Genomic DNA, 22,645 nt, shown 5'->3' on the forward strand with positions numbered 1-22,645 from the left:
TTGCTTCAGAACACAAAATATCATAAAATCAAGTTTAACTATTAACCTTCTTGTCACCCAGTCATCTAGGACCACATTCAACATCTCTATTATTCATTAAAAATGAATAGTACAGCAATGAGAATGTTAGAATGTCCATCGCAAATCATCTTGTAGTAAATACCAACTTACTAGTTACATAAAGGGAAACAGACTCACTTAATACTACTGATCAGTGAGAAGATCCAGTACTGAACAAAGCATTATTTATTTCTATAAATTCCATATCCATCTGATGCAAAACTACATGACAGGTTTAACTTTACTACTCCAAAACTTTAAAACATTCACAGTGAAATGCAATAATTCTTTGGTGCTATCCAGGTTTTAACGAAATCTTGCTCATGCATTTATATCATGCAGAGGGTAGGTTTAGCTTAGATATTAGGAAGAAATTCTTTACTGTGAGGGTGGTAAGACACTGGAAGAAGCTGCCCAGAGAAGTTGTGGATGCCTTATCTCTGGAAATGTTCAAGGCCAGGCTGAATGGAGATTTGAGCAACCCGGTCTAGTGGGACGTGTCCCTGCCCATGGCAGAGGGGTTGGAACTAGATGACCTTTAATGTCCCTTCCAACCCACTCCAACCCAAAACCATTCTATGACTCTATGTTCTTGAATTAGGAGGTGGTGAGAGAGAACCCTGTGTTACTTACTAGACACAATATCATAATAATGTAAATTATCTTCATTTTTACAATATATAGAACTGAGTACAAGGGTGCAAATTTAAAATGCACAGGTACACAAAGTTATTTAGGTTCTTTAAACATAGTTCTATGCCTTAGTTTCTGCAGGAGGTACCCCAAGCTCCTCTGACAGGTGTTAATGGACTGAATATCACATGCAACTGCAGAGGAAACTAGTTCTGCTCATTGAGATCCTGTCTCCAATACACTAAATACAATGAAAATAAATGATGGATCTTACTGTGATTTAAAGCAATGTACTTACGCCTTTCAGCTGACTGCAAAGGAATTGTTTAACTCCCTGCCTTCCAACAGTGGGATGACACAAACCTACCCAAATCATTTTACACTTCAACACTGTCAGGGACAATGCTGTTTTAATCAGCAGAGCTGCACCTATTGCAACAGAATTGTCTGTGACCTGAGAATGTAACTCATGATAGTCAAAAAATTCTCCACTCTCATCACATTTCTAAAAATATTTAAAATTATTATAAGAAAATTATGTTACAGATAGCTTCCATGAATTTCAAAAAGAGCCTGAAGCAAGAAATCCCAGGAAAAAAAACCACAGTTTTTCACCTACTGTACTACAGCTGAAATGCATGATCAGAATTTTAAGGCCTGCGAAATCAGCATGGATAATCCCAAACCCTCATAACAAACCATAACCTGAAGAGAACGATGGTCTGCTGTGGGTATCTCATCTGCACCAGGCAAAGCTGCAGATAAACTGAAGATTGTCCTCCTCCTAACTCTGTCTTTCACCCAAGATTTCCCCATGCCACTGTTCAAATACTTCAAATAAGCCACTTTGACTTAAATGTCCAATTTACTGGAAATCTGCTGGCAACATCTTATGAGTTGGCTGAAAAACAAACAATGTAATCTGCAAATCCACAGTTTTCAATGGGGATATTTGCGGACTGCTTTTTCTCTCTCTTAGTAGTGGTCAGCTCTGGCAGTGAAATGCTTTAAAAAATACACAGCCTGTGCTAGAGAAAGATCAAAAGCGGATCAGATGGCAGCACCAGCTCACGTCAGTCTCACAAGAAAGAGGAAAAAACAAAGTGAGAAGATGAGTTTTTCTTGCCACGCATCACCCTGTGCCCCTCACCTGCATGCAAGGGCACCGGGGCACAGCACAGCATCTCTGCCAGGGAACCTGGACCCACAAAGCAAGTGGGATTGTGCTGTCCACCTCTGCCCCAAAAGAACTCATCAGCATTTATTCTGGCAGCACCAGGCTTTCCTCCCAGTGCTCCTCACTGGGCTGCCACTCCTGGGGAAGGGAAAGAAGTGTGGGCACTGGTTTAATTTGACTATTGAACAGCAATAGGGTTCAGGGTGAGGTCAGCCCTGCTCACAGACAGGCAGTTGATGCACATGTAGGGCCTGGCTGTCTCCAAGAGCAGGAAGTGAAACACCGTGGATCTGTGCCAAGTGCCAGCAGTGGCCAGTCATGGCATGGCTCTCCCTCCCTGCTCTCGCTAAACTATGTCCCATTTTTATTTGTTTGCATTTGCAAGGCTGCACAGACTGTGCTCTGCTAAAAATGTGTGAAAGTGCGCAGATAATGCTCTTTTTTCTTTAAGAACATGAAGCCTCTTAAAAGATTTTAGAGGTCAATATGAAAAAAAGAGTCCCCACCCAAGAGTCTTAAAAGCCATATTCAGTTTCTATGGGATTTTCCTAAAGGGCCACATTGGGACCCATATAAAAAGCAATTAGTTGAGTTTATAGCCCAGTATATCCCTTCTAGACAAGCACACAACTGCAGCTGACTGGTGAGCACCCCCTTCACCACCCATCCGTCTCCTCTCTGTTGTGTTCTGTTCTCCCATGCTTGTGGGTGAAGGCAGTGAGCACCCACCGATTTCGGGGCAGGATTAACCTGCAAATCAGTAAACCCTGTGCTGGGATTTCGGAGTCTCGCTGTGCTGACGTGACGCAAGCAGCTGCGGTCTGTGCCCTGCTGACTCAGCCAGCCAGGCTTGCTCAGGCTGGTTGGTGGGCGAGATTGGGTTACATGGCAGAAATCATAACAAAGGCAGGAAACAGATCAGCAATCCCTGGGTTTAACACCCTCTCTGGGGACCCTGCTGGTTTTCAGACTGTGGATGGTTTTAACTCTGTCCTGAAACGTGTCTGCGTGGCATGCTCTGCTCTGGTGAAGTCAAGCCTGTTACATAAAATAAAAGCAATTCAAGGCAGTGCAGGAATGGCCCCAGCAGTCACCGGTCGGAGAGGTCCCAAGGGTTTTACACTGCTTTTTATGAATGAGCACTGAAATATGAACTCTGCTGGGCATCATCCAAATCAGAGTAACCAGAGTATCACAATGGATTCCCTTGGATGAGTTTTAGGATGACCCCCTCCCTGTTGTTCCCTGCCAGTTCTGCGTGGTTTTGCCTCCCTGCAGCTGCAGAGCATCTCCATCACCTTGCAGTCTGGCTCTCTGGTTTTTGCTCTCAGCGCTGCACTTCCAACCAGGACAGGAGGACAACCCCAGCTAACCTCATGCAGCTTTATTTACTCCAGTGCCAAAAAACCAGTTGTGCTCTCAACTGCTTAGTTTTGGTGGCTGAGTTGATGCAATGTGTCCATCAGCGAGTGGATGTCTTTCATAAAATCGGTCAACTCTGCAGGACTGTATTTCATTTAAAATAGTTTGAAGGAAGTTATATGAACACATCCCTGATTCCCTCAAGTACTGTTTTTCACTTTGTGCAGGATGCTTTAGGAACAAGTCCTTCCTGTGATGTGAAGTGTTGCTCAGCGTGGGGAAGAAGGGGAGCAAGCTATCTGATCTCCAAACTGTTGGTGTTCGGGGAAAAAGAGGACATTTTTCATGAGATCATGATGAGGACAGCACTACCCTTGGTCCCTGCTGGGAACTCTGATGTTCTAGAAATAGCGGTCTCAAAAGGTGAAACATGGTCACTTAGAGGCTACAAATCCTTTTCATATATAAATCTGATAGCAAAAGGAGAGACAAGTGTCTGCCAAAAAATCCTTGCTAGGAATTTGCCTGAGTGAAGGCTGCAGCATTAGAGTGGTACCATGGCTTCCTTCCAGCAGGACTGTCCAAGGGGCACATCTCCTAAGGGGGTGATAGTCCTGTAACACATCACCCTGCAAAGCTCCTGTAACTGTTGGAATAAGGAAGAGTTTCTTAATTTAGTTTCCACTGTATTAAAAGTGTATGAAAACTAAAAAAAAAAAAAAAAAAGAAGACATAGGAGCATTATAAAAACCCAAACAAACCTCAAACACACCCACCCTGGAAATGTCTCCCATTCACAGCTTCACTGAGTATTCTCTTTTAACTCACCACAAGTCTTCCCAGAAGAACAACGGAAAAGACATTAGACATTATTTATTTTTCTTTTTACAATATTGTTTTAAAAACCTCCCAGAAGGGAGAAAAATAAAATAAATTATTATACTGCCACATCAGCACAATCACCAAGCTCAAAATGCAGAAGACTACAGTGATCTAAGTACTCCTTTGACGCAAGATGCTTTTTAATTTCACAGTCAGCTCTTCTGCTTCCTTTTACGAAGACACTTCCACTTAGTGTCTTCTAAGTCACCTTAAACACCAACTGGACACATACATATTCTTGGCAGCTCTTTTGGTTATTTTGCGTGCTTGTTTTGGTAATCTGTTTTCATGCATGGGAAAGTTCATTCTCTATAGTAAATGAAAGGCTTTCATAAGAGGTCTTCTTTCCACTGGAGACACGACTAGAGGCCAATTGCTATTCAAACCAAGTGTAATAAAAAGGGCTTGTTGTGGAGAACACAGCTCTATTTCTTTTTATTAAAGCCCAGAACTACTCACAGTAACCTCTTGCAAGACAACTGAGAATAAAACCAGCTCCACCATGCTGTATTCTGCAAAGCAGCTTGCCAAGAATACAAGTTTCTCAGGAGTCAGGATGCAGGGCTGCAGCAGAGGAGCAGATGTGGCTATTGCTGCAGAGGTGGGCCCTAGCCAGCACCCTCCCATCCTGCGGGTCAGCACGCACGGCGGTAACACACTGAAAGAGGTTAAAACTCATGTTGTTTCTTCATCTGTTCCTGGCCCAGAGTCAAGGTTTCCCGAAGCAAGAGGTGAGCTGTGAAGTTTACAGGGTTTATTGGGTGCCAATCGCCCTCTGACAACGGCAGACATTTCCTGCAGCTACCAAATTTCCCTCCTGCATCCTCTCGGTGGGCTCAGTACTGAGACTAAGGCTGAGATGAGCTTTTTACCTTCTGCTGGACTACTCCAGATATAACCCATATGGGCAGAGGGAATAACGGACAGACTTCCATCTAAGCATAAAAAGAACAGCAGCCACCACTGTTTGCTCCTGCTACCTCTTAAAAAGCAAAAGCAGATCATGGGTTTCCTTATGGCACCAGAAAGCAGCATCTTCACAAAGCATGTTATTTTCTGCACCTTGATGAACTTGAACTGTGAACACCACACAAAGCACAGAGATCTTCCACAGATGTGGCTTCATGCACTGCTTTGGACCCTGCAGAAAGAATGGGTCTGATCAGAGACCAGCACAGATGGAGCAAAGAAGGGTTGAATTATAGGTCTCTGAAAAATGTTCTTTATTTTGCTTCTGTTTGATGAACCAAGGGACAACGAAGATGTCTACTCTTCTTCCTCCTGCAGTATTTCAGCTGATTCAGACCCACACAGATTCCAAACTCATTACTTTGAGCCCCCAAAATTTTCTCCTAGCTTTAGGTAACCTTGACTAACTATTTAAAGAGGCATCAGTATTAGAGTTGTCAATATTATGGAAAGATTTTTCAGCTCCTCTGCAGAGAGCAGAAGAACATGATGTTTGTTTGTTTGTCTCACCTTAAAACCAAGCTACGCTGCTGTTTTCTGTAAGGTACTTTAAGAAATTTTGTATAATACTGAAATATGCATACAGTCATTTTTATAAATTTGCGAAAGAAGTTAATAATGTAATATCATTAATAATGTAATATCATTAATCAGGACCCCTGGTGGTCTAGTGGTTAGGTTGCAGCACTCTCACCGCCACGGCTCGGGTTCGATTCCCGGTCAGGGGACTTCCCCGGGCAGATGGAGCTCGTGAGCCCTGTAAGGCCATCCATCTAAGAGAAGGTCACTCTAAACAAACCTACGTCCTGAGGACCTCGCTGCCACCATCCAAGCTCGCTCGACCCCGGCAGATGAACCTTAGGATTAAAGGGTGGGCTCAGTTCAGCGCACACTGTGTCTCACCTAAAAAATCCACTGCGCAGGCTCGAAGGGTTAATGACCTTTCCCAAATCTTCGCTCGCGAAGACTGGCCATGAATGAATGAATGAATCATTAATCAAGAAGAAATCTGTTTTCTTAAGAAGACAAGTAAGTTATTCTGTTTGAGGTAGCAAGAAGACTTTTGAGTGGGGCCTTGGAATATGGTAAGCACAAGAACCGCCTCTCAGATTTTTTGCATTCCAGACCTAGGAAACAATATGCCTAGGAACATGTTTGAAGCACACATTTCCAGATGGAATCTACATGCAATTTAGTCTTACAGGTCTGTTTTTTGTACATTTGAAGTTGTGCTGTTAGGTAGCCCAACACACTGATCCAAATCCAGTTTGGTTGTATTCACACGAAACAAAGCACAAAAAGTTTCAATATAAACATCTGTGCACGCAAGCAGTGACGTGTAGCAACTTCTGGGGACAAGTGAATTTAGCTGTGCACAGATGCTATGCTGAAATCTTCACAGTGTTTGTTTGGATTAAACTGGTTTCAGACTGTGCAAAGTGTTAATTAAGGACAAGAGCTCTCACACTCCAGACTTGAGACTTACAGGTCAGATTTAAAATGAAATCACCAGTTATGTGGGCTATTATATGCTGTATTACGATCTGAAGCAATTAACTTCTAGAGAGACAGGAAAAAGGAAGAAAAATATCTTTTGGCCCTATGTATTATTATTTATTGTAACCAGGATGTCCTCCATCATATGATAAAGCAGAAATATATGTAAGGAATCTTTCAGTTAACAGTTGTCACTACCTACACAGATGGTCTGAAATCATACCTCAACCCATTAACAAAATATAAAAGGCACGCATGTTTTCTGCCATTGAGCACTTCCAAATGTAGTGTATAGTGGCTGCAACAAGCCTGGCAAGTAAAAGCTTTTATGCCTGTTCCTGTGCTAATTCAAAATACAAACTTCAGTAGAATTTTCCATGTTTCCTGGCCAAGACCTTGGCAACAAGCACACAGATACATGTTATGTAAAGCAAATCAATAGGTGTTTTCCAAACGTTTAAAACTTCAGATTTTGAAAAATATTCAGCAAAGCCCTGTTAAGCAGACCCTAGCACCCATATATCCATAAAAGAAAGCAATTCTGCCCTGCATCTTTATGCATTATGAAATAGCTATCAGAAAAGATGCAAAGTCCTCCTATACTAGGCCTGAATGTCTGCACAAGACTTTAAACACAAAATCTCCTTACAAGCCTCAGTTGGACTGAAGAGAAGTGGATCCCTGTGTCTCGCACTCCACCTACTACAAAAACTTCCATTAAGAGTCACAAGCTGAATCACGAAAACACATTCATGTTTTATTTATTTAAGGCATCAATCTCTCTCTCTGGATGAGCGGGTGGATTTTTCCAGATGCATTCCTGACCAAGCTGAAGAGTATCTGAAGGACACGAACCTCTCCACACACACATTGCACAACGCTTGTCCATGCTGACTCCAGGCACCGAGCAAGACTCCTTCCCGCCCACAACGATCTCCCAGTTTCTCTTTGTTTTCCAGAATCTCAGCCCACTCTAACCCAGGCTGAAATAGGACAAATAGAAATTTCTTGGCTCTTGGCTGCTTCAGTTAAGGTTTACCCATACAAAGAAGGCTACTTGAGACTGGATAAGATTTTAATCCAAGCTTTCCTTTGGTTAATCTTTTGTACTGCAGCACAGCAGAGTTTGAATTGGTTTTGACTTAGCAAAGCAACATACTGTTCCTCATTAGTGTCTGCAACAGGCCAAATCAGCCTAAAGTACTTACCCATTGTTCATTTGTGCTACTCCTTTTACTGTTCTCTCTCACAGGCTTTTTTAGGCTTTCATATTCTTTCCCCAGCACTTTTATAGAACATAATACAGACAGTTGACGATTTGTATGTAGTAACTCAACATGGTCAGGATGGTGATGCTATTGGTCGGCATGGAAGTCCCTTCATGCAGCATTAGCTTCTTTTTGCTATCGCCATTTTAAGGACAGGTGTTTTTAAAGAGAGAGATGCCTAGGCTCCCTAAAAGTAGGTGAAATGACTCCTACCCTAGCCTTATATTCAGATTTCATATGGAAGTCAATCTTCAGACAGAAAATTTTCTCCCTGAAAAAATCAAGAAATTGGCCAAAGTACAGCAACACGATATACCGCATTCACAGTGTCATTTTCCTGGGACACTGGCTGGGCTCAGGGCTGCTGACTGAGATGGTGGAGGACAGCAGGGACGGTTAAGTCTGGGTCTAAGTCCTGGTTCTCAGGTTCAGGTCTGGGTGAAGCTGGTTAAGTTTCACACTTTCCTTGCAGCAGCTCCCACAGGAGCCTGGGAAACCAGGCACCAACCATGTACAGGCAGGGAACCTAATTTAATATTAAATGACACCTCATGTCAGAACATCATGGCACTTTTGTTCTAATGCTTCTGATAGTTCAGCAGACAAAATGCTGTACTACCAATTTAATCTGATCTTTCCCCTTCCCTGGATGCTGCTGAAGTGGACAGCAAGAGATCCAAATGCTTCCTTAACTGCAGGAAGAGGGAGCGACTACAGGAGCTTTTAAGCAAGATAGCCAAAGGCAGAGAGGTTTCCTAACCTGACAGCTGGGGGCCTATCGTACAAGGCAGTGTGTGTGTCTGTCATGCTAACTTGTCTGTCTGTCTGTAGTCTGTCACGCTAACTTGTACCAACTATTTGCCTTGGTAGCTGCTAACTAAAGCACTGAGCTCTTCCCTGTTAGTATGCTTGTTGTTCATAAACTGCTGACAAAGTAATAGCAACAGCACCACTTTGTGCAGCCTGTGTGCTCAGGGGCCTCACTCAATGGGATGCTGAGCAGCATTTGCAAAGGCCTCAGCGCCCTGCAAAATCAACATTACCTCTGCCATGTCACTTAATGTGGGCTTTAGAGCTCCAGAACATTTTGAGGAAATTCCTAAGAAATGAAAGGAATCTAGGATACCAATGTAAGCAGCACCGGACAGGTATGTGTTTTATTTGCGTGTGTTGTTGGGTTCATCTAACAACATATCCTTGAGAGAATATAGCACCCCCTTTCTCACAAAACACCAGTGTCCCTGTGTTGCTGGCAGTCAGCGCAGCACAGCAGCTTTCTGACAGGGAATCATTATGAAGAGGCTACAGAAAAGCCAAAGATCCATTAGACACATCTGAGCATTTGCAACCACAGAGTTAACAGCACACAGTAAAGAGCAGAGTGTAGTAGCAGCTGGCTACAAATGCAGACTTATATTTGGAATAAAGCTTCCGAGGAGCTCAGGAATAATACTGGTGTGTGCTACAATCCCATGCCAGTGCTACGGAGAGTTCACTAAGGGGTATTTCCAACTATTTTTTTCTTCCTTGTCATGATGGCTTCGTATCTGAAGTTTTCATTTATCCCACAGTTTTCCTATGTTAGTCCTTTGCATGGAAACATAATGGTATCAAGTGCTGAAAATACAATGCTTAGTTTCCTTCCAAGGCATTAATTTCACAGGTAATTTTGTTATGAAGTTGAACAGCCCAGAATGCAGCCTAGGTGTTCTGGCAGCAAGCTGATGTTACCAAACATCATTATTTGTCTGGCTAGTTTACAAGGAAATAAATACAAAATCCCCAGGTGTTGCTTACAGTTTAGCCAATTTTTTCATTCCATTCATAAATACAAGGCGCTGTTCAGCCCACACACCTATTTTATAGCTCTAATGAAAACTAGAGAGCAAAATTCACACATAATGGTGACCATACTGCCTTTCAATTCACCCCGTAAAAGACAGAGATTGATCAAACAGGTATTCCTGCAAGCATGCTAATGCAATATATGAAGAAGCATGTCAAGAATTTTAATTGTACTAAATAGGAAAAACCCGTAACTAAGAGAAAATAGATTGCCTACGTAACAACACACAGCTGGAATGACTTCAGTCCCCAAGGCGCTGCTAAGAGGCCTCTTTATGGCTTTGGATTAGAAGGAGAAGTGCCTTTAGCCAGGCACAGCAGGACAGGTTAGAGAGGGGCAGCCTCAAACCCACAGACCTGAACGGCTCTTCTGGCTCCTGAGCAAGTTAGCACAGTACACATAGACCTGATAACTTCTTGGATCTTGCTATTACTGCCTGGCAGTGAGGGATTTCTCAGGGTGCACCAGCTATTTTCCATCTTTACAAAGACTGGTGGTTTCAAATTTGTGGTTTGGATATCCCATTTATCACACATGCCCATTGCATTGCAAGAGACAGAAGCTACTGATGGGAGGGACAAACTGGCAGCATGTGGGCACCTTGACAGCTCCTGGGTACAATCCTCTGCAATGGCAATACTGCACACATCAGCATTTGTTTATTTATTTATTGAGACTTCAGTTCCCTGCCAACTGCTCCAGTACTGGAAGTACATACTGGAAAAGAGAAGAAAGACAAAGAAACCTTACACAGGTGGTTCCTCTGCATGCAGCCCCTGATGCTGGGACTAAAACCCCAGCAGAAACCTCAAACCCTTGAAGGTGCTGGATTCTCTCAGCTGCTCAGGACTCACCCCAGCAGAAGGTAGGTTCGACCCCCTTCTACCTTACTGGCCATGGCAATTAAAAGGGTCACTCCAAATGAAATTTCTTAGGCTAAAATGAACAGCCACATGGGCACTGCCATTCAGTGAGGACTTCATTATCCCAGGACACATGCAGGCAAAATCCTCATCTGACGAATATGGCCAGATTAGTGAACTGGAAGCACCGTGCCTAACTTTCTTCTGACTTTGTGAGTATGAGTGACCCTGTGACTTTTTATTAAACCACATGATTACATGCTGCAGGCATACAAGTGCAAGAATGCTGGGGAAGGATAAGGCTTGTGGCACCTGAAATCCCTCACTGGTCATTTACAAACCATAAAGAAAAGTTGACAAATTCCTAAAGCTTAGGATTTTTTTTCTTTGTTTTGTTAGGGGCTTAAGGTTTGTGTGGGTATAGCACACCACCAAGCTGATGCCAGACATTTTTTTGGTGCATGTTATTAGAGATGTGAACAATGGCCTGGATTTATCCAGAGATAAGGACAAGAATTATTCTCTCTGTTCAGTGTTAATGAATAAATACTTTTCCTGAACTATCACAAAATTCTGAGCCATGAATTTTCCTTACCGTGGTCATGTTTGAACATTTATAGGCCCAAAACCCCCACTCTTTTTTAAAAGTTTTCATTTGTGCTGTAAACCATTCACAACGCTTTTATTAATTGTACACTCCTAAAACCTCCTAGTTGTATTCTATCAAAGGTGAAGAAATAATATACAGCTTCTTCCTGTGTAGAATACTATAAACAATGTATAGTGAGAAAACAGTTACTGAATGGATCTAGTTCAGCTGCTCCCATGCCACTCATCAGGAGATTTTTAATAGCAGGTTTCATCACTATGTGGCAGGATGATTTATCCACTCCTGGTCCAGAAACTCCTAGATTTGATTCTTACACTTGGAATGATGCTCAGGAGCTAGACTGTCATAACTGCACAGAAGAGCCATCCTGACCCAGTCATCTCTCATATACCCTACTAAAGATAACTAAAGAAGTACCTACCTTCCTTGAGGGGGCCCCCCAGTAATTTTTATCCCTCCTTCCCTGTCAGCTGTTGACCTAAAGGGTGTGGGGAAGACTGGAGGACCAGTGCCTTGGTGCACACTGGACCTGCCTGGGGACATGAGAGACCGTCCCCTATCGACAGCTCAGCAGGGAAGAGGAAAGGTGAAGCTGAGGAGGATTCTGACTCATGATCTAGAGCATGGAGATGACCAAGATGGGTGCCTCTGTGAAGGACAGGCTTATAGCCTTCAATTCTGGCTGTGTTTGCCAAGGGCAAAGGGTAATTATCTTACTCAAGCTGTGTAGTCTTCTACTTATCTATAGTGTATTGATCCTATCTTCTGATTCCTTGGGAGGTTCAAGGACCACCCCCCTTGCTTTCAGCTATTCCATATTGTAGTGTCACTTCAAATTATGCAATTAATAATTTCACTGTGAAAATTCTACATTAAAGACTCTATTCAATAAAGTGCAGATTTTAAGTTCTAAAAGAAAATGCACAACGATCTCTATTCCTTCGAAATGCCACGAGCTAGGAAGATTGGATCTTCAGCCTTGGAGTCCATCAAATCCCTTCAATTCCCATGCCTATGGTGATGACCAGAGCCCAGATTTCAGAGGGAAGAGTCAAACCCTGCCATAAAGAGATCTCATCCTTCTACCACCAATTTAGAAACTAGTCTGAGCTGTCATGCCTGAGATTTAGCATCCCAAAGCATGTCTTATTGAAAGGGAAGTTTTGCCCTTTTATTCATTCTTTCCCAAAGTGGGGTGTATGTGGGGTGGTGCAAACCAGTGAGACTGATTGATGAAAGAGTTAGCATTGGTGGCAATCTGGTAGAGGAAAATCAGTGGAGAGGCTTAGCTTGCTATCTGGAGCAGATAACTTCAAAGCAGCCTGAGTAGTAACTGATGATGAAGTAGCAGGGATAAGAAACACGCTGCCTCACTTTTTCAATGCAGCAATCTGGAGGCATTGCAGCTGAGCATCACACTTCTGGCAGTGTCCCTGCACATCTGTAGCATCCATTGGAAAGAAGTAAACAGCATCAGTCAGCTGGAAAGACTGCTTTCCTCATCCTCCCTGACCCCCTGCAGCAATCTGTCCCAGGCTCAAAAAAGAAAAAATGCTGGTATGTATTTTCCTAGGATCTTTGTCTGCATCTGTAGTCATTTTTCTTTAATATGCTAGTGTGTTATGCTTAGTATGTTTGGCTTACTATGACCAGTTAATGTTCTACTGACTAAAAACTAAATTAGCATGATAAATTCTTGGAAATTAACTCATCTGAGAAGGAAGGACAGAATGATTCAGAAAAAGGCAAAGTGGTGCAAGACAGTATGTATTCAGTCCTCTTTGCAAAAGCTTCTTCCCCAAAACGAGAATTTTTGGAGAATGCCTCTCTCCTTCCCTCCTTCTGCTGATCTCTTCCTTCCTTGAACCAAACTACAGGCTCCAGCAACAAGGCAGCTAATAATAAACTTTTCAGCTGAACTCTAGGAAAGCAGTTTGGTCAAGGCTTTGCCTGCCAAATGCTGACCAACACATGTTCCCAGCTGCCAGTAGTGACTCACTGCTAGCCATGTTTTTCACAAAACAGTTGTGCTTCAGCCTTCTCCCCTTCAGAGCACGTTTTGCTCCAAACATGGGCTCCCACTTCCAAACGATGGAATCAAAGGTACTTGAGTCATGGTCCTCCTACCATGTCTCATGTCAATGGCATGTTCAAGGACTGCTCCAGTCACAATATATTAACACAACTGCTCTTACACTGTGGCTCCTGAAACAAAAACCCCACTGCTGTTCTCATCGCTGCCCACACCAGCAGGCTGTACAGGAACAGCACTGAAATTTCTACAATGCCAGCAACCAGATAGAACAGGACTCCTTTAAAAATGACCTTTTATAGGCGTTTGTATAATAAAACTTGGTCCTTGCCTTGGGATTCCTCCATATTGCTGCCTTTTATCAGTGAGGACACAGGGCCAAGAGAGAACAGAACACAACTGTGACAGGAGGTATAACATTTTCTACTGGTCAGGTAGGAGCTCAAACTACTCCGCTGTATTCTGGCCCCAAGAACAAACTCTGGTACTTCACTGGAAATGCTGACTCAGCTGCCCACTGAATTTGGAGTCTTTAAAAGATGTACAGGTCACCTTCCGGCATGGAGGACCCCAGTGCAAGGTGGAGCAGCCAGCACTGTTGAAGGCACGTGAGTCCCACTCACTTCAGAGGTTGCTCAGAGACTGCCTGGAAATGCATCAGGGATGTTAGAAATGGGAACACACTGAGTCAGGTTTTCAGAAGAAGGGGAAATAACCCCTTTAGGGGACAAAAAAGCAGGAACACCAGGATGCTGGTGCAGGTATGTATGGAAACCAGGTCAGCCTAGCTTCTCCCTCTGCTGCCCCATGATGCTGGGAAAGATATAGAAGGGGGTATTGGAAGAAGTTCAGGCTCCAAAATAGTATGGACAGAAGACTTCTTGAATTAGAACACTATTGAATTACACAACTCTCACCAGTGCCAATCCTATGGCTTCATGATCCCATTCTCCCTTTGGTCGAGGCCCTTCTTCTGTACTGCAGACATTTGGGACACCTCCCTGACAACAGCGATGTCGTTTTCATGAAGAATATGGCAGCTAAGGGTGGAACTATCCTGACTGCTCCTCTTGTGAAATCTCCTCCCACTGCTGCCAGGCTGCTGGCTCTCTGCGCCCTCCACACTGCCCCACCAAGTGCAAGAGCACATGCATTTCTGGAAATGCTCTTGCATTTCTAAGGGGAGAAATAACTCACTTCGGTAGCATCACAATATCCGTGAGGAAGAAAGAAATGAAAGCCAGCTAATATGCAAAAATCCCATCATACCACAACAGTGCACTTGTTATTGGGATAGTAAGGATAATGGAGTACCTGCTCCTTGCTAAATCCTTTCACTGTTCACTGCAAGAGCATGCTCACCAGGGATAGCTAGGTAGAAGACAACACAGAGGGAAACTATTTCTATAGTTGTTAATGATCTTAATTTTTTTTACTCATCTGGAGGTGACAGAAATAAACAGTTAACATCTCTTCCTATTTCTCAAGGTTTTTTTCTTTTTTGCTATTCCAGGGCTTAATCCAGAACAACAACAACAACAAAAAAGCAGGAAAAAACCCTGTGCGCAGCCTTATGGCAGGACTTTCCAAGCCACAGATGCTGGCTCTGTGGTTGGCTGATCTATCCAAAATAAAGCTCAACAGCAGGGTGCAGTGGAGTAGTTCAGGGGGTAGAAAAGGTCATGCGAATGTGATTCCCACCTCCCAAATGCCACATCTCCTCATGCTGCCTCCCCCTGCTCTTTTTGGGATGTAAGGAATTGTTGACTTATTTTTCATTTTTTATTTTCAGCCTGCCTTTCCTATCTGCTTGCCAAGTGGGGTCATTGAAAGTGACTCTTGCTGCAGCCACTTTCCCAGGAGATAAAAAATAAGGTGAACTATTATCCTGATAGCTTACAGTTGAAAAGGCAGCTAGCAGCTTGGATGATGAGCCTCTCTGGCTGCTCCAAGATAGAGTTGGCATTGTGGGAGCTCAAAGGCCACCATGTCACCTTCCCCTTGTCACAGGGACAGGTATCAGCCTGCCCTGGGTGAAGCTGTTGACTGCAGAGACTGAAACGTTTTCCTGAGAGAAAGAGATCACAAGAGCCTTGAAAAGAGGGGCCTTGAAAGCTGCTGACCTGCTGCGCACAGATGCGTGGCACTGCCTTCCTCACATGAGAAAGCCATTTGGGGTAAACAAACATCAAAAAAAAGGAAAGGAGAAAAAGGAAATAAGTAACCAAGCTCATTCTAATAATTTTTGACATCAGAATGCATCCATACCACATACTTTTCTTTTGAGAGGAGTCCACAGCGTATGTCCTGGCCCAGTTGGCGGTACAACTTCTGCAAGTCTACAGAAGGTCCCATGCAACCACTCTTGGGAACACCTATAAACCCTGCTGCACATCCATGTGTGGGCTGAAGCAGTGCCCAGCTGGGCAGAGGACATGTAAGAGGCATTGACCCACTTTTACAGCATGCACATTCATTTTTGATCAGGTGTGGGCTTCAGTTTCATTATGCTAATGATCAAATAATGAAACAAACCACGCTTGCTTCTGATCACCGTTATTTCTGAAGCCTTATGTTTGCCAAGAAAATAAATCAAGTCTAAAAATCACACGTTCCTTTGGGAAGATATTGGATTAAAGTAGATGATGGGACTGTACCTGTATGTTTTGATGCTGCCAGGAAGATTTTCATAGCAGGTGTTTGATTTACCCTAAGCACTACGTGATAGCAAGATGAAAGACCTGCTGCCACTTACCAAACCTCTTGTAGCCGAAGGACTGCACCTCCTCCTCCTCTGCAAAATCGTCTGGAGAAAGAAAGACACAGCAGCAGATTATTACTACTACCACTGGAAAAAGATGGGAAGAAGTTTTTACACTTAAATGTTCATGAATTAATGTAACTTTAATTGATTTGTTAGGCATGTTACTGATCTTCCTCTCTGTTGCTCATATTCCCACCTCTGTCTTCAAGTAGAGAAGGCAGTTCAGAGCCCTTCCCCTAACCAGAATCTCCAGCAGAACTCCAGATTACAAATTGTGCAGATTTATCACCAGGCAGCTACCGTGAGGCCTGCTTGGCCAATTAAGTACAGAGCAGAGTAGAAATGTCCCTCATCACAATGACAGCCACAATTGTCACCAGCATGCTGTTTGGGCAGGCTCACCCAGACCACAGCACTCACTCCAGCCAGCTGCCCGTGCTCTGCAGGCATTGGGCTCAGGCTACACATGCACCAGTTTGGCCTTTTACACAAAGTGCCACATATAGCCATGCCAAGTAATGAGAGAAGAGTCAGAGGGGATGGTTGTCTATCCATCCACCACTTCCTATGGGCACTAGCTTGACTGGAAGATGCAAGATCCAATAAAAAATAGGAAACAGAACTGATAAACTCAAACAGATGAGAAAAATAAAAACCAAGATGGTGATGATTTTGAAGGGTCTAGAGGGGAAGCCATATGAGGAGTGGCTCAGGTCACTTGGTCTGTTCAGCCTGGAGAAAGGGAGAAAGGGTGGAGACCTCATCGCAGCCCACAGCTTCCCCATGAGGGGAAGAGGAGGGGCAGGCACTGATCTCTTCTCTGTGGTGACCAGTGACAGGACGCAAGGGGACGACATGAAGCTGTGTCACAGCAGGCTGGATATTAGGAAAATATCAGGCTCCCCAGGGAAGTGGTCACAGCACCAAGCCCACCTGAATTCAAGAAGCATTTGGACAATGCTCTCAGGCACATGACGTGATTCTGGGGGCTGCCCTGTGCAGGGCCAGGAGTTGCACTTGATGATCCTTGTGGGTCCCTTCCAACTCAGGATATTCTATGATTGACTTCATTAAGCCTTTTGATCTCATCTTTATGTTAGCAAGCAGTAATATGCTAATAATCATGATTTTATTTTGTCAGAAGCTTCATTTCTCTCCTCTTCCTTCTATCCTCTCCATTCCAGCAGCAAAGGAAAAGGCTGGCATCAGCAAAAGAAATACACCCTCGACTTCTTTAACAAAAAAAAAAGGATATGTTTGTGTTCGTGTGTCCAGCTTCCTTCTACCAACAGGAAAGGCAAAAGCTCTGCATTATCATCAGCACAGCCTCTGCACCAAGCAAACAACTGCCAGGGAGGGCAGCACAACCCAGGCTGCTCTTCTCCCATTTCCCTATTGCCCAGAGGGAGCAGAGTAGATCCATTCCCTCTCCGACACACACCATTTTTACATTGGGAGAAGCCTCCATGTGACTCTTTAAACAGGACCTAGGACATGGCTTCCCAAGTGGCAGCCGGTGGTTCTTAACCCACTGCCACACTGAAGAAACACTTGTCTCTGCTGTGATTCCCAGCAGAAACATGTAGGCAAGCAGCCTTGCCTCCATGCTGTGAAAAACGCTGCTGGCATCTCATGGCAATCCCTGCTGTCCAAAACCCAACTTCTTCTGGGCTTTTGTTTGCATTGCACTGGCAGGGAGGCTGATTCAGCACCCCCAGGTGCTTCAGCAGCTGCTGGTCACCTTGTGCCACCATTCCAGCACAGGATGCTGAGGAAGCTTGCAACCTTTCCATCCAGGCCTTTCCCCGACTTGAGGGGAGCAAGGGAAACAGAAGCTCAAGGGCCAGTCAAGGGGTTCACCAGAAGGGAACACTTAATGACCGGCGGTGGAAAAGCAAGCTAAATGCAGACAAACAGATGTGATGGAGTGAGAAGTCTGTGCTCAGTTAGACCTTTTTTGTCCACAGACTTAGTGTACATGATCAGACTCCTCTGCATCATGAAACTGTGCTAACTGCTGCCGCAGCTTACTTGGGCCACCGCAGAGCCCTGGGGGTATGAATTCAAAGGTAAAGATTCAGTCTGCATTCAGGCTCAACAAAGCCTAAATGATTTGAGTGCATGTCCAGCAGGAAAACTGACTTGCTCCTCCTTCTGACCTGCCAGGTGCCACACATAGAGGTCTGAGGGAGACTTTGCCTGAAGCAGTAGAGGAGTCCATGAAATACATCATTTTGCAGATCATCCTTTACTCAGACGACACTATTGACAGAACAGCTAAAAAAATATTCTTCACCAGGTAACACATTTTGCTTACTGCCAGTGGTGCTCCTGTCCACATCTTAAGCTACACCTCCAATTCAGATGAACATTTAAGAAGTGGAAGAGCCAGTGGATGTTTCTCAGGCAAAACAAACACATGCTGGTTTTGAAGGCAGAAAGAAACCTTTAAAAAAACCAAACCAAACAAACTCTCACAATTGTACTGAATGTTATCTGAAGACAAGGTCACCCAACAAAACACGACAAATACTAATAAACCATCAACAACCAAATTCCTCATCCCAGCAGTGAGCTACTCAGGAAAAATCTTCCCCTCTTGTACAAAAGATAAAATGCTGCACAAAATATCTGCCCCAGAGCCCTTAGCTTCCTGCCCTCTCCTGCTATCAGGCTGTAACACAATTGCCTCCTTTGTTTCTCAGGAGTGTAACCTGGCTTATCTAATTCGTATCTGATGTATACAGTCAGGCCATCTTTAAATCCTGCGGCTTCATCCCACTCCACATCTCCAAGACCTTCCTCCCAGGCTGCCGACCTCTTCCCTAGTTGTCCTGTTTTTCATGCTTTGCCCAGTTGCATTAGCCTCTGGCCACGCTTTTATAATCACATTGTTGTTTCTTTGGCCTTTTCAATATTTGCAACATATATATTTTTATATACATATATTTTAGATATTTCTATATGCAGTTTTAAAATAAAAATATATGCTTTTCAGTATTTGCAGCACTGCATGTTGTTCTTGCTAGGGATGGAGTTTTTTCTTAAGCTTTGGATACTTTATTTATTAATCTCCTAATTTTGAAGGGCACTTGTGGTGTTTGAAACAAAGAAGTGGAGATGGGCAAGGACAGTTTTGTCAATTAGTGACCCAGCTCCCTGCTCACTAAAGTCTTGAACATCACATAAGACATTTTTCAGTCCCTGTGAGTTGGTCTTGCAAGGGGCAGCAATGTATTTCAGGGCAAGTCTATTATTTAATAATAGACTTATTATTTAAGTCTATTAATTATTTAATAGACAAAGCTCAGTGGTCTTTCAGTCACAACTGCCACTAGGCACTTTGCTCAAATCATGTGCAAATACATTTCACAATATTAACTGTAATGTAACAAATTTAAGAAAAATAAAAAAGGAAGAAATTAATAAAGCAAGCTTAGATTAAACATTCAGAAATGAACAGCATTTTGGAAAAAGACACTAAGATGGGTTGAAAGTTCTACTACAGAAGAAATCTGTGTTTGAAATATTAAAAATGAAGTTGACAAACAAGTCTATAAATTTAAGTCTCGAGGCAAAGCCCTGTACCCAGCCTCCTCCTCTCATGCCTTTTGGGCACTATAGTTCTCACTAGAGGCAGCAGAAATTTGGCCCTCTGTTCCACTGCTGGAAATATTAAAGTTTTGTCACAAGTTCTACAAAAATCTCAAAGCTTCCTGATACCTTTGCATTGGGAAAATACAAAAGAACCTAAGTTTTCATTGAAAAGGCAACAGCTTTTCTAGAGAAAACTATGAAAACATGATCTGTTATGAATTACAGAGGTTAAGAAAATACACACCAAGTAGGAAAGCAAATAGTGAGAAAACCTCCAGCATGTTTTAATAACTTACACTTTTAAAGGCAGTATCAGAAATCGATGTGGCAGAAATTCATGAGTTTTGAGCACCAGTGGCTGATCTTAGAAAAGGAAATTTTGTTTTCACATCAGTGGTGCCCATACTTGATTGAGTTTGAAACTGGTGCAGGAGGAGTTTGTTCAACATTGTGAAAACTTTAAGTTAGAAGTATTTTTCTTTAGTTTAAATCCAGCCCTTCTCAGTTACAAAGAGAATGACTGGAATGAATGCAAGTATTTCTGTTACATACATATACATTTATACACAAGCAAGGCTTATTTTCATGGGTGAAAAATATAAAGGCCAGACTCCTCCTTGAAGCAGACAATAAAACAGAATCTCTTGTTATGTCCCAGACAGAAGAATTAACTCTTTAGTGCTGGGAAGACAAGCCATAATTTAGTTATAAGATGCTCTATCGAGGTCTCAGCTGTGACTCAAAAAAAAAGGGAATCCAGAATAAGAAAGACAAAGAAACATGAAAAGCTGGTTTATTATTCCATCGACTTCTACAGAACTCTGGCAGAAGGAAGGTCCATAAAAAAGGTGAACTTTGGGCAGAACAGAAACACATGTGAGCAACTGATTGTATTTAACTGTGTAGGGGAAGGACCACCAGAGATCTCCTGTTTCATCAGATTTACAAGAGTCTCCTTGGATGCTACAACAGATTGTCATGGGGAGATTACAGCAGAATGCTACAAATGAGTGTCTCATTGTAGCTGAGCAGCAATACATCAGATATCTTGGGAGTCAGTGCACAGCAAGAGTTCTGGTCAAAAAAAAAAAACTTTGGGGTATTTTGGCAACATCTATGCCCCACCGAGTACCAACGCCAAATTCCACTTGCCCTGCAGTCAGAAGTTATTACTACAACACCTCTAATAAATACAGTTGTAGAGTTAAATAAGATACAGTACAATGCTTCAAGGGAGTGGGAATTACAAAAAGGCAGTTCAGCTGGGGATTAACACAGCGAACAGAGGGAATTCATTTAATCTAAAACAAATTAGACCCTCATTTGATTAATTTGCTAGAGGCAAAGCAAAAATCTGTGGAGTAGAACTGTTTAATTTCTCATTCTTGTTCTTAAATCTTAAATAAATTAATCATGGACCACTTATGAGTCATGCTGAGGTCAAGTAAGAAAGAGTTGGCCTGGAGCCAAGAAGGATGCTAAATCTGCCCCTGAGACTATATAGGGTCTATAACCATAGCACCACTTGATCCTGTTGCTGGAACAGCACCAGATCTGAGGAGCCTCTGGTGCAAGGTGATTTTAGGGAAGTTGTTTTCATTTTATCCCCTTCCTTTTGTGGGTGTCGTTGGCATACGGAAGGTGTTAGAGAAAGCTGCTAATGTACATGTCCAGCTGTCACCTTTTAACAGTACACCCTGCTCAGCCATTTAAACCCAACTAACTAACGAAGCAAACAAGACCTCAGAACCATTAGAGGTGCTGGGTTCTATGGTGGCTGCTGACACATGGTATCCAATAACTTCTAGAACAACTGTGTGCCGTAAACATAAATACAAAGTCCTTGTTTAAAGACTGTTTGAAGTCTTAAATAAAGAAAAGATGCCAACATTCTACACTGCATTTAAAAATCTGGGGAAATCTATTCCAGGAGAGAATGAGGCATCTGGGCTGAAAATTGTCATGCCTAAGTTTCAGCTCAGGTTTTAGAAGTTCCTTTATAACCCCCTGAAAACTTGAACTACAATATATTAGAACCTACCCCTAAGTACCAGGCTGGGAACTCAGAACTACAAGATTAATTTGTAGTAAAAATGACATCCAGTTGTAAGAGTTTCCTTTAAAATAAATCTCCCTCTCAAAGGGTTTTAATGGTTAGGGCCTTGCCTTTCCTACTGATTTAAGGGGAACTATAGAGTTATATTCCAGATATAACTCTTTTTTTTGCAGCTCCGTAAAAATCATTGTATTATTAGCAAGAACAGATTTTTACTTGTACCATTTGGAAAGAAGCTGTACCCATTAGTTGAAAATCATGATATTTCTCTCTTTGACCCATAAATCATCATGAATGAAGAACTCTGCTCAGAACTGTGTAACAAGTACATCTCCTTCATGAGGAGCCAGTGTCAAAAAGCTACTCCTGCCCGCTCTCTCCATCTCAGCACTCTTTTGGTGAAAAGGAGAAACTCATCCACTTGTGAGGTTTCTATAATGTTAACAACTGTTCAGACAGATGAGAACACCAAACACCAATATCATTCTCATATCACATTTCAAAAGCTTTTTGAGCAGCCACCAGATTTATATGCATTTCTGGTCACTATTAACTGGGTCTACATTCAAAGTGCTGACCTAGAGGTGAAACAGAGCCAGCAGAAGCACAGCAAACAGCTGTGGCCTTCAGATGTTGATGACTTCATCAGTCTAATTGGTTTCCATTGATTTTCTTAGCTTTTATTCTGGACAGGGCTGGTCATTTCCCTCTCTTCACAGATGCTCCATTTCACTAGTCCTCTTCTGCCTTTCTCCACTACTTTTTCCTTATAGGCTCTTCTCTCTCTGCCTCTGTTTTGATAAGCTCTCCCTCATAAAATCCTACCCCACACTTCAAACACTTCCCTATTGACAAGGTCTCCAGCTGACATGTCACACTCACAATGTCACAGTTGTTGCCGTATGTGTTGTGTCCATATTATCCATCCCTTCCTTTGTCCGACTCGTCACGCAGTAAGCTCTTTGGACAGGGATTACATGGATTCTACATTTGCCGAGTATGTGGTCTTTAGGGCAGCCATGGTAGAGG

The 22,645-nt window shown here is 42.9% G+C and overlaps 1 protein-coding gene across 1 annotated transcript in view; it reads right to left on the reverse strand.

Annotated features, from left to right (window-relative positions):
* The window catches only part of COLEC12 (collectin subfamily member 12), a 101,950-nt gene that overhangs the window by 73,629 nt on the left and 5,676 nt on the right, over nucleotides 1-22,645 (reverse strand). Inside the window, exon 2 of the mRNA XM_027731262.2 lies at nucleotides 15,955-16,005. Coding sequence (XP_027587063.1) covers nucleotides 15,955-16,005 — 51 coding nt within the window. The remainder of the gene's footprint in view (nucleotides 1-15,954; nucleotides 16,006-22,645) is intronic.

Source organism: Pipra filicauda, unplaced genomic scaffold, assembly GCF_003945595.2.
Source record: "Pipra filicauda isolate LSUMZ 115617 unplaced genomic scaffold, ASM394559v2 scaffold154_size2910363_pilon, whole genome shotgun sequence".
Classification (NCBI taxonomy): Eukaryota; Metazoa; Chordata; class Aves; order Passeriformes; family Pipridae; genus Pipra; species Pipra filicauda.